General features: G+C 36.7%; 1 protein-coding gene across 5 annotated transcripts in view; it reads right to left on the bottom strand.

Annotated features, from left to right (window-relative positions):
- Nucleotides 1-13,195, bottom strand: part of LOC117913451 (mediator of RNA polymerase II transcription subunit 23) — a 125,008-nt gene that overhangs the window by 60,116 nt on the left and 51,697 nt on the right. For 2 of the 5 annotated variants that reach the window (XM_034828452.1, XM_034828437.1), the window contains exons 8-9: nt 12,739-12,882; nt 597-877 (exon numbers count right to left, since the gene is read on the bottom strand). In XM_034828452.1, coding sequence (XP_034684343.1) covers nt 597-877; nt 12,739-12,882 — 425 coding nt within the window. The remainder of the gene's footprint in view (nt 1-596; nt 878-12,738; nt 12,883-13,195) is intronic. The other 3 variants (XM_034828460.1, XM_034828467.1, XM_034828445.1) reach the window with 2 other exon arrangements.

Below are 13,195 nucleotides of genomic sequence, written 5' to 3'. Positions count from 1 at the left end.
AGCTGGGAGTGCACAACATCTATAGGCCAACTTGAGGGGGAGTGTTAGCAGGAGGAACATAAAATCTGTCCAGATTCATCAAATCTAGTATAATCAATGTTTTATGTATTTTGGTAGGGAGTAGATATGGCGCAATTCTAAGGATTGAATAGTAGTATATTATGAATTTTTTTTCCTTTAATAGCTGTACAAATTATGTATTTATACCTTGTAAAATTTTTCTAGTACAATTAAGTGCCGAATCGTTTCCCTCTTTCTTTCTTCCACTCACAGTATCCATATCCTAAAATTTGAGATGTGAAGAACTAGACGCCTATACATACCCTTGCACCCAACACTAGTACCCTTAAGGCATGCTAGTATGATTCTCATAAGACCCATATGTCCTATTAGAAACAAAAAAATCTAAAGAAGAATAGCTACCAAACAATACAAAACATATAATTCTTTATAGGATGAAACAAGATATATAGTGGCTTCCCTCATTACCATAGCTAAACTAATTGTAGACATTAGGTAGTACTTTTGATTGCAAAACATAACATCTTATGCCTAAATATCAATTATAGTATGAACAAGATAATAATATTGAGTACCTGTCCTGAAAACAAAGAATCTTCCATTTGAAAGGCCAGTTTCATACATAAGTGCAATGAAAATCCAGATAATAATGACATCGGCAATGGGCTTATTTCCTTCATCACCATTACCCTCTCATTGGACTGTAAATGTGATCCCGGTATCAATTCTGCCGCTCCAGCAGAGGAGAACCAATTCATCACAGTGTCACAAGCAGGCTGTGCCATGGTGTAAGACATAACCCAAAACATTCCAATTGATCTATCATCCAAAGTCACATAGTCCATCATGCGTTCCCCTGACACAGAACCAAGCATGTCAGCAAAGCATAGAAGTGTCCTCATTATAAGTTTACATGCATTAGCTAAATGATTATTGCTACTGTTTTATTTTATTATTTTCTTTTAAGAGTTATTTATTAATTATTAGCTTCCAGTTATTTAGAGCATTTTCATAATCTTAGTTGAAAATGTAAATAAGTGAGAAGAACTCTGTTTTTTTTCCTCTCTTTTTGATTAGGAACAAACTATTCATTTATATGAATTTAAGTACAAGCAAAGGAGGAGAAATCCTTCCAAAATATTAAGGATGATCAAAAAGAGAAAAACCTAACAAGAGCCAGAAAACCAAAATCTTTCTATACTTTATTTTTCATCCTTCCTTCATCCTTTTCCCTTTCTTACCTTAATCTCAGCCACACAAGGTTTTATTTCTAACTTGGTACTAAAGCATCAATCAAATCCTAGAACTTATTGTAGATTAGTTAGATCATTTCACAAAAAATAGAAAAAAATCAAAAAATTCAGAAACTCCTAAGATTGCACAAAAAATGATTTTTTTTATTAGTGTTATTTTCCAATTTATTTAAAATCATTTGATTTCTATTTCTCTACAACTTATGGAATTTTCAATACTCATATTTTGGTTTTGGAATTTGGAGTTGCCTTTATGGTTCTTCCCCCTTTTTTTTAAGGCAAAAGAACAACCTATTAAAAAACATCAATCAAAGATGAGGTAAACCCAAAAGAGGTATAAAAAGGCATTAAAGGGCAAGAAACAATTAAAATAAACAAACTAGCACGACCGACTCAACCCAAAAATTCTAGAACAAATGTGCAACTTGCCCACACAAAATTTGGATCAAAGAAAGAGTGTTCGGATAAAAGAATCTTTGCCAATTGAATCAACCACTACAAGCCTTCAAAAATTCTTCAGTTTCCATACTATTAAATGATCCAAAACAAACATAACAAAGCTAACCTCCAAGCCTTTCTTTAAGTTTCCCAACAAGCCAAATCCCCCAACAACCCCCCACCTCCACTCTTTTCCATTCACGATAGGAAGCAACAACTATGTCATATTAAAAAGAGAATAATAGGTGTCATAGCCTATGGGCTACCCCACAATGAAAAATGATATGATTGGCCAACTCCTATTGCACATACAACACTAAAAAACTATAGTTCAATTTCTCTTTAGTTAGTTTAAAGTCATAATTTTTTCTTCTTCCTAAGCACAAACCTTTAGGAGAAACCAAAAAACCCCAAACTTCTTTGATTGTAAAGGGACCTAGAAAAACTAATTCCAAAGAACTATAGAAGGATTTTCTTAAGAACTTCCCATCCCTATTAAACCTCCACGTCAATCTGTCCTCAAAATTCTTTGAACCATCTTGTCTTGAATCTACTTAAAGAATTATAACTCCCAATCTTGAAAATTTATGAAAAATTAAATGCTTCAATGTCCAACAACTATACCCATTTCCAATCCTTACCCAAGCATCCTTGGAGTCAGCAATGGAGAATAAAGTAGCATACGATGCACTCAAAGTAGAACTAGTGAATCAATACAGCACAAGTTATGCCAAAACCTAATCCTCTCACTGCCTTCTTCAAATCTAGCACTAGCATGAAACTCTTTCCATCATCTCCTTATGGCTTTCCACAACCCCATCTTATACCCTTGCTACACAAGAAAACAAACAAACCACCCACCCAACCCTTCACCAAACTTGCCCAAATAGCCCACATGTACAACCTACCTCTTTCAATTGCAAACCACTAGCACCATATTCTATTGAGGGTTTTTGTTAAGCATAGATAGATTTTCAATACTTAAGCCACCCTCACTTTTATCTAAGAAAATAATCAACTAGTTTACTAGATAGGATTTCTTCTCCATAGCACCACCCCTTAAAAGAAGTCTCTCTAAATCTTTTACAATCTTAAAGACACCTCCTTGGAATAACAAAGAAGAACATGAATTAGATAGACAAGCCTGAGAACATATTCTTTAAAAGAGTTAATCTTCCACCCTTGGAGAGATATTGGCGTTTCTAGAAAACTTCTATGAAACCTCTTCTACATCACATCCCAAACTGAAGAAAACTTGAAAGGGAGCACCAATGAGAAGCCCAAATTGGTAAAAAACAACTCTCCAACCCTATAACCTCATAACAAGGCTATCACTTCCAAATTCAAAACCTTACCTACTAAGATTAACTATTTTCCTCTAAGTTGATACACAACCTCAAAACCGCTTCAAACTAGAGAAGAGACTACCTCAAGCAAGTTAGTTGCTTTATGGAAGCCATACATAAGAGACATTCCTCCTCCCATACCCTATCTCCTTAAAACCTAAGATGAAAACCCCTTTCCTTGCCCTAGTAAGAAAGCAACATTGAGCCTCCATCACCAACACAAAAAGATATAGAGGAGAAAGAATCATCATGTCTCAAATCCCTAAAGCTCTACAAGAAGTTAGTAAGATACTCTTTTCACTAAAACAAAAAATATAAATGTAGAGATAACTTTGTTTTTTGAATCGATGTTTGGTCAAAACGTATTATATCTGTGGAAATATGGGATTATGATTTGTAATTAAGTGCCAAGATTAGAAGGATTGTGTTAGGATACTTTCTATTTTTATGGATGAGAGAATCTCTCCTTGTGTTAGGATACTTTCTATTTTTATGGATGAGAGAATCTCTCCTAATTAGTTATTGTTTCCTTAGAGATAGTGATTGTGCATATTATATGGCTTAGATTAGGAATCCCACTTGTATATATATAGGTCACTTTGTATTCAGTTTTGACAAAGAAAAAAGAAGAATATTTTCTTCATGGTATCAGAGCATTCAGATCTGAACCACGTATAAAAAAAAAAATCATCTTTTTCCATGGAGAGCAGAACGGAAGGATCAAACTCGGAGGTGACGTCCAGACCTGAAGCAGTTCACTCCGGCAGTGCCAGCACCACAGACGGCATCATTCTTCCCATGACAGGTCATAAACTCAATGGGCAGAATTTTATTCAATGGGCTCAATCTGTTCGGATCTTCATCTGCGGGAAAGGTAAAGAAGAATACCTTACGGAAGCCATTGTTCAGCCGAAGGAAGATGATCCAAGATACCGAACCTGGAAGTTGGAAAATAGTATGGTGATGTCTTGGTTAATTAACTCTATTACCAATGACATAGGAGAAAACTTCATGTATTATGGCACAGCAAAGGAGATATGGGATGCAGCTAGAGAGACCTACTCCAACATCGATAATACCTCGGCGATTTTCGAAATCAAGAGTATTCTCCAGGATCTTCGACAAGGAGATTCAACTGTTACCGAATATTTTAATATCCTTACACGGTATTGGCAACAACTCGATATTTATGAAGAATTGGTTTGGAAGTGTCCCGAAGATGGACTCCTATACAAGAAGGTCATTGAAAAGGAACGCATCTACAAATTTTTACTTGGCCTTAATAAGAATTTAGATGAGGTACGTGGAAGAGTTCTAAGTATTAAGCCATTACCTAGTGTTAGGGAAGTTTTTTCTGAAATTCGCAGAGAGGAAAGCAGACAAAAAGTGATGTTGGGAACCCAAAATTCCTCCAAAAATCTTGAGAACTCAGCCCTAGTTGCACGAGGAACCCAATCCAACAACAACAACCACCAAATGAAGAAGAATCGTCCATGGTGCGACCATTGTAGAAAACCTGGACACACGAAAGAGACTTGCTGGCATCTACACGGTAAACCTGCCGATTGGAAACCTTCTCGGCCACAGCAAAACAGAGAAGGTCGGGGTTACACCGCTACAGCCGAAGAAGACACATCTGGCACTAGCTCAAATCCTAGACCGTTTAGCAAAGAGCAATTGGAGGCACTACAGAAAATGTTCCAACAGACTCTTCAATCAACTGGAACAACTATTGGTACCGCATCTGTAGCCCAAAAAGGTATTTTTTCCCATGCCCTAAATGTTAGACAGGAAAATCACACTACATGGATAGTGGACTCAAGAGCTTCAGATCACATGACTAGGAATCTCATGGTTTTTCATGAATATACTCCTTGCCAAAACAATTCCTCTGTTCGAATTGCCGATGGAACCCTTTCTAGGGTATTCGGCACAGGTTCAGTTATTATTTCCAAGGATATTACTCTTCACTTCGTGCTCTATGTTCCGAAATTGGATTGCAACCTATTGTCTATAAGTAGACTAACACAGGATCTTAATTGTGTTACTAAATTCCTTCCTCACATGTGTGAATTTCAGGCCTTGAACTCTGGGAAGAGGATTGGCAATGCTGAGGTGCGTGCTGGACTTTACCTTCTGAGACCTGAGGAAATTCGAAGGCTACCAATGAAGACTGCTTGTGTAGTTTCCAACCCTAGTACCAAGACGGATAGTGTTGTTATGTTATGGCACTACCGATTAGGTCACCCAAATTTTTCCTATCTTGAAAAACTATATCCATCATTATTCAATAAAAATTCCAAAAATTTTCAATGCGAAACATGACAATTGTCCAAACATACTCGCAACTCCTATTCCATTCAACCATACAAACCATCTCATCTTTTTTCCTTGATTCACAGTGATGTTTGGGGGGTCTCTAGAATCAACAACATTACAGGTTCTAGATGGTTTGTCACCTTTGTTGATGACCACACTCGAGTGACTTGGGTATTCCTTATGAAGAAGAAATCAGAAGTGAGGGAAATATTTGAAAACTTCGACAACATGGTTCAGACGCAGTTTCAGGCAAAAATTCAAGTCCTTCGGACAGATAATGCTCGAGAATACTATCACAACACTCTTGGGTCATATCTTCTGGAGAATGGCATCATACATCAAAGCTCGTGCATTGATACTCCACAGCAAAATGGAGTTGCAGAAAGGAAAAATAGACATTTGATGGAGGTTGCACGATCCCTCATGATAGCTTCAAACGTGCCTAAACAATTATGGGGTGAAGCTATACTCACAGCAACCTACTTGATCAACCGAATGCCTTCTAGGATTCTTCAATTTAAAACCCCGTGTCAAATCCTCCTCGCTGCATATCCATCCGCTCGAATAATCTCGTCTATCCCAATCAAAGTCTTTGGTTGTACTGCTTTCGTTCACATCCATAAGTCCCTACGTAGTAAACTTGATCCGACAGCCACTAAATGCATCTTTCTCGGGTACTCACCAAACCAAAAAGGATACAAGTGCTACTCTCCAACAACCAAGAAATTCTACACTTCCATGGATGTCACTTTCTTCGAAAATCAACCCTTCTACCCCAAAATTGCAATTCAGGGAGAGAGCTGGTCCACAGATGAATTCCAATTCTGGGAAACCGAAATCAGCACTACTTCTCCTTTGAGTTCATCACTGCCTCCTCAAACAGATACTACTCTTTCTGTCCCCGAAAACAATTCCTTGGATGTCCCTTCTGTCATACCTGAGTCAACTACACAAGGCAGTAAAGAGGTAATAGTTTATTCTAGAAAAAATTTAAAGCAAAAGCCCAAGAAACCTCCTCAAAAGGAGCCCGAGGACAGCACTTCACCTGAGCAGAACCAAGAATTGGACCAGGATCCAAGCAACCCAAACTCACAACCAGGTAACACAATTTATGATCTAAATTCCAATAATGACCTTGATGATCTTGATCGACCCATTGCTTTAAGGAAAGGTGTAAGATCCTGCACTCAGCATCCAATCAGTAATCATGTGTCCTATGGAAAGCTTTCATAGAATTTCCAAGCGTTCATCACTTCTCTTGAAGATGATCGTATCCCATCCAACATCCAAGAAGCACTTCGACAACCTGAATGGAAGACTGCTGTTCAGGAAGAAATACAAGCATTAGAGAAAAATGGGACATGGGAAATCTCAGAACTACCAGAGGGTAAGAGGCCTGTTGGATGCAAGTGGATATTTACCGTGAAGCACAATCCAGATGGAAGTATAAACAGGTTCAAGGCTCGACTAGTAGCTAAAGGATTTACTCAATCCTATGGCATTGATTATGAAGAGACATTTGCACCAGTAGCAAAGTTCAACTCCATCAGAGTGTTATTGTCAGTTGCAGTAAATTTGGACTAGAATCTGCACCAACTTGATGTCAAAAATGCATTTCTCAACGGAGAACTAGAAGAGGAAGTCTACATGAAGATTCCACCTAGTATGGAAACTCCAGAAAATTCAGGAAAAGTGTGTAAACTGAGAAAGTCCCTATACGGTCTAAAACAGTCACCTAGGGCCTGGTTTGATCGACTGACTAGAGTTGTGAAAAAACATGGGTTCATCCAATGTCAAGCAGATCACACACTGTTTATGAAGCACTCTAAGGAAGGTGAAATGACTTTGTTCATTATCTATGTTGATGATATTATAATTACCGGAGACGATGAAGAAGGGATAGGGAATCTCAAGAAGCTGCTAGCAAGAGAATTTGAAATCAAAGATCTTGGACAACTCAGATACTTTCTTGGCATGGAAATTGGCAGAACTAAGGAGGGAATTGTGGTCACGCAAAGGAAGTATGTCCTTGATCTACTTCAGGAGACTGGAATGCTAGGTTGTAAGCCAGTGGACATGCCTATGGATCCTATTGGTAAGATTGATAAAGATAATGGCAGTCATCCAATTGACAAAGACAGGTACCAGAGGTTAGTAGGAAAGTTGATCTACTTAACTCACACAAGGCCCGATATTGGTTTCGCTGTGAGCATGGTAAGCCGCTACATGAACAATCCCACTGAAAGACACATGAAAGCCGTATACAGAATTTTACAGTACCTTAAAAAAAGTTCGGGTAGAGGACTCTACTTCAAGAAAACCTCAAGTAGGGAAGTTGAGGTATTCACAGATGCTGATTGGGCAGGATCCTTGACAGATCGGAGGTCAACTACTAGGTATTGTTCCTATGTGTGGGGAAACTTGGTGACTTGGAGAAGCAAGAAGCAGTCCGTAGTGGCGAGAAGCAGTGCAGAGGCAGAATTCAGGGCAATGGCTCATGGGATATGTGAAGGAATGTGGCTCCAAAGAATACCAAGGAACTTGGAATTATATCAAACTCCACTATGACAGTTTTGTGTGATAACAAGGCTACCATAAGTATTGCAAAGAATCCAGTTCAACACGACAGAACCAAGCACGTGGAGATAGACCGTCACTTCATCAAGGAGAAACTTGAAGGAGGAACAATCAGACTTATGTATATTCCTTCAAGTCGTCAAACAGCAGACATTCTGACAAAGGCACTTCCAAAGGCCACCTACGAAAACATGAAAAGCAAGTTGGGAATGCTAGACATCTACTACCCAACTTGAGGGGGAGTGTGGAAATATGGGATTATGATTTGTAATTAAGTGCCAAGATTAGAAGGATTGTGTTAGGATACTTTCTATTTTTATGGATGAGAGAATCTCTCCTTGTGTTAGGATACTTTTTATTTTTATGGATGAGAGAATCTCTCCTAATTAGTTATTGTTTCCTTAGAGATAGTGATTGTGCATATTATATGGCTTAGATTAGGAATCCCACTTGTATATATATAGGTCACTTTGTATTCAGTTTTGACAAAGAAAAAAGAAGAATATTTTCTTCAATATCTAACAGTGATAAAAGAATTTCCAATTTACATGATTGTAGACTTTTCCTCTCAAACTCTTCAAACTAGAAACTTACGTTTCATTTTCTATCAAAGTCACGTCTAAAATTTGTTTACCTTCAACAAAAGCATTTTCAATTATTTTTTTTTTACTTTTTTTTTTTTTTTTATCAGTAACAAAGGCATTTTGAAACTAAGTTATGGTTTTCCTTGCTATCACCTTCAATATGGTTGCCAATATTTTTTCCATAATACAACCCCATGATGAAATAGATAGGCCTCAAATCTTGCAAGTCTCCCACACCCCCTCCATCCTCTTTTTGGAACCAACATTAAGAAGGTAAATCGAAGACTTCTCTAGAAAGTCCCTATCTCATAATACTCTCTAAAAAAAATCCATCTACTCACTCTTAACAAAGTCCCTACAACTTTGCCAAAATCCTAAAGTGAAGCCATTAAGACTAGTAGCTTTATCCTTGACTATACAAAGCTTCACCCATTACCTCATTAGCAAAAGACACCTTCAAACCTAAGGAATCAACCCTATCCAAAAACTTGAAAGCAATCCCTTAAGTCTTTCATCTTTAGTCACTAAATCTAAGAAGAAAAGTTGAAAATTTTCAATGCCCCATCCTTAATTTATGCATCTTTCATGTGGTAAATACTATTCACCTTCAATCTTTTTCTTCAATGAGCATTCACCATCCTATGAAAGAAATTTGTATTTTTGTCCCCTTTTTAAGCCATAATTATCTAAACTTTTCTGTCCAAGAAATTTTCTCCAATCTAACTTAATAGTTGGAATCATCCATAACTAACAATCCTACCTCCATCTCTTTTACATAAAGCGCCTTTTCTCTCTCCTTGTCATATAATCTACTAATAAGATCCAAAGCTTCATCTTTATGCATTCCTACATTCCCAAAAGCCTCTTTATTCCACACCTCCAAGTCTTTTTTCAAAGATTACATTTGGAGGCTGGAATAAAGGATTCATCATTAACCTAGTGCAATAGAAACGTAAATGGGAAGAGTTTGTGATTGCTTCATCTTATATGATTTAAACTTAGATTCTTGTGGTTTAAAAGATCATGTCCTTGTTGCTGAAATCCGATCTACTTTTGTTAATGCTTACTCTTGGTTATTGAGATTCTCCCTTGGACAAGGTTTCACTATGGCTTTTTCAGATACTTCTATCTTAAATCTCTAATAATGGAGGTCATGGTCATTCTTGTGGCTGTTCTCATGAGGGTAGTCATATTGCTGGACATAGTGATAGAAAATGTGATCACTATGGTAGCAACAATTATACTAAGCCTTATTGCGAGAAATGTCATAAGTCACAGATTATATGCATCAAGTCATTGATGTCACCATACAATCACTATAGCATTTTGATACATCAAGAATGGAGTTCCTAACTCTGGTTTTTGTAACAAGATACACTCATTACTCAACTTAAGGAGTTCATTCAAACATTACAAGTTGTTTTTTGTCATCTTTCACCACTACTACTTTAGCTAATTGTCGAAGATTGAGTTAGGATTTGTTAGATTTCAAAATAAAATTGAATTTTAGATTAGATTTGTTGTTACTTTTATATTTTTGTTTTAGGTTGTTTTTCAGTTCCTATTTTTAGGAGAGAATGGTTAACATGGTTAACATCTTTCTGCCTATTTAATGTAATTCTGATTGACTAAAAAATGAGCAGATTTTATTTTACCCCTCAAAACCTTTATGGGGTCAAAGCACCAGGCTCTTTAACCAGTGTTCATGGTGAAGATAGCCATGATGGGAACCCATAAAGGGGATGCCTCAAAAACTCAGCAAGTTATTCAACCATTGGAGAGATCATTGAATGGACAGGATCACAACAACATTAATCTGAACCAGCAAATCACAAACCATAGACTAAATGGTTCGAATTTTCCATAGTGGTCCCAGGTTGTCAAATTTTATCTATGAGGAAGGAGGAAGATAGGTTATTTAATTGGAGTGATTAGCTAGCCAAAGCAAACAAATACAGCCTTTAAGAACTGGGATGCTAAGAATTCCCTAGTGATGGTGTGGCTTCTCAACTCGATGGAACTTGAGATCTCTTACCCCTACATGTACTACCAAACAGCAAAGGAAGTTTAGGACAAGATAAAGGTGGTGTACTCTAACCTTGTGAATTCTTCTCGCAAATTGGACATTAAAACACAACTCTATGGCCTAAAACAAGGAAATCAAACCGTTACACAATTTTATAACAGTCTAAAAACTCTTTAGCATGAATCAGAGATCTTGTCACCGATATGGAATGGAGTTGTCCTATCGATAGCACAAGGTACCAACAATTGCTCGAGAATGATTGTGTTGTGGACTTCCTAGAAAGTCCAAACAAGGAACTTGACGATGTAAGTGGACGAATAATCAAAAGAAAACCGCTTTTTCTGAAGTCCATTACGAGGAAACACATTGTATAGTCATGTTAACCAATGCTGAAATACTAGTGGAGAATTCAGCGCTTGCATCTAGGAGTTTTGAACCCAGTGGAGAGAAATTGAATGACAAGAAGATGGAGAAGTCATGTTGTGATCATTGCAAGAGGCCATGGCATACTCGGGAAAATTGCTAGAAATTGCATGGCAAGCCCTTGAATTCAAAGAAAAAGGCAGATAGTGATGGCAAGTCATTCCAAGTGACTGACGAGGAATCTCAAGGACACCAAGTCAATTGGGAGACTCTTCCATTCACAAAGGATCAATTAGATCATCTCTGCAAACTTCTCCAAAACTTCGTAAATTCCTCCATTTCTTGTTCATCAGCCTAGAAAGGTAATTACCTCATTGCAGCCTTGGTTAGTGTCAATTTGAATTGCCCTTGGATCATAGATTTGGAAGCAACAAATCATATGACTAGTAATTCCAAATTTTTTTCTACTTACAATCCTGTCTAGGAAATCAAAAGGTAAAAATAGCAGATGGTTCTCTTTCAGCTATTGCTAGAAAAGGATCATTGGTTATATCTCCCTCTCTCACACTTCATAATGTTTTTCACATTCCAAAGTTGTCTTGTAACCTTTTGTCTATTAGCAAATTAATTTGAGATAAAAAAAAATGTCAAGTTAATTTTTTCCACGATCAGTGTGAATTTCAGGAAATAAACTCGGGGAAGATGATTGGCAATGCTAGACAAAGTGAACGTCTTTATTACCTTGTAGACAGAACTAAACTAGGAAGACAAACTCATAGTACTTGTTTAGCATCTATTTCTATTTCTACTGATAATGAAATAATGTTGTAACATCTTAGGCTAGGTCATCCTAATTTTCATTACCTTAAATATTTGTTTCCAAACATGTTTAAAAATAAAAATCCATCACTGTTTCAATGTGAAATTTGTGAATTAGCCAAACATCATTGTGCATTTTTTCCTCCACAACCTTACAAAGCATCAAAACTTTTCTCAATTATTCATAGTGATATCTGGGGCCTTCTCGAGTTACTACTTTTTCAGATAAAAGATGGTTTATCACAATTATTGATGATCACACATGAATTTGTTGGGCATATTTGCTGAAGGAAAAATCTGAGGCAAAACAAGTATTTTAAAAAAAAAAATCACAACATGGTTCAAACACAATTTCAAATTAAAATTCAAGTTTCCAAAGTGATAATGGAAGGGAATATTTTAAAAACATTTTGGGAAAATATTTTTTGGAAAATGGAATTGTGCATCAAAGTTTTTGTAATAACACTCCATAACAAAATGGGATAGCCAAAAAGAAAAAATAAACATATATTGAAAGTAGTTCAATCTTTAATGTTTTCTACAAAAGTACCTAAATATCTCTGGGGTGAAGCAATTTTAACAACTACTTTTTTAATTAATCGTATGCCTACAAAAATTTTGAAATTTCGACCATTCAAAGTTTTTCAAAATCATTATCCCACATCGAGACTTTATTTAAATATTCCTTTGAAAATTTTTGGATGCACAACCTTTGTTCATATCTATAATCACAATCGGGAGAAACTTGATCCAAGAGCTAGGAAGTGCATTTTTTTTTTTTTTTTTTACATTCCCCAACACAGAAATGGTATATGTGTTTTGATCCGATCTCAAAAAAATTGTTTGTAACCATGGATATGACTTTTTTTAATCAAAACCTTTCTTTAGTAACATTCATCTTCAGGGGGAGACCAATGGTAAAGATTCATTGTTTCATAATTTCCTCGATCTTGAGGAATCAACTTTGGTTCTTCCCATTCTTGAGGACAAACCTGTTGTTGTTGTTGAGGAATCAACTTTGGTTTTTCCCATGCCCGAGAACGAACCTGCTACTCCTTCAGAACCCACACCTGTTGTTCCACCCAATAATGCTCCTGATGTGCATGTTGCAACTCCTATTGAACTTCCTGTAAGAGCTACAACACCTGAATTAGAGCTTGAGATTGCACCTGAAAGGGGTTCTTTTTCAAATCCTAGTGAGGAAACTTATATTTTAGGTGAGAAAATTTTACAATCTGCCTTAATGCCAACTAATGAAGACAAACAAACAAAAATTGATGGTAGAAAACAAGCAAAAATAATGACTGAGAATGTTTACTCAAGAAAGTTCTAAAAGCAAAAGAAAAAGGTCAAAGCTCTGCAGCAAAATCATGACTCTAACCCGAGGTCATATTCAAAATCCACAAGCGAATCAAGTAAAAAGCCTTGAGTTTTAAATCCTTAAGTCTA

The sequence above is a fragment of the Vitis riparia genome, chromosome 1, assembly GCF_004353265.1.
Source record: "Vitis riparia cultivar Riparia Gloire de Montpellier isolate 1030 chromosome 1, EGFV_Vit.rip_1.0, whole genome shotgun sequence".
In the NCBI taxonomy this organism is placed as follows: Eukaryota; Viridiplantae; Streptophyta; class Magnoliopsida; order Vitales; family Vitaceae; genus Vitis; species Vitis riparia.
Note: the sequence above shows the minus strand (reverse complement) of the source record. Positions and strands in the feature narration are given on the sequence as shown.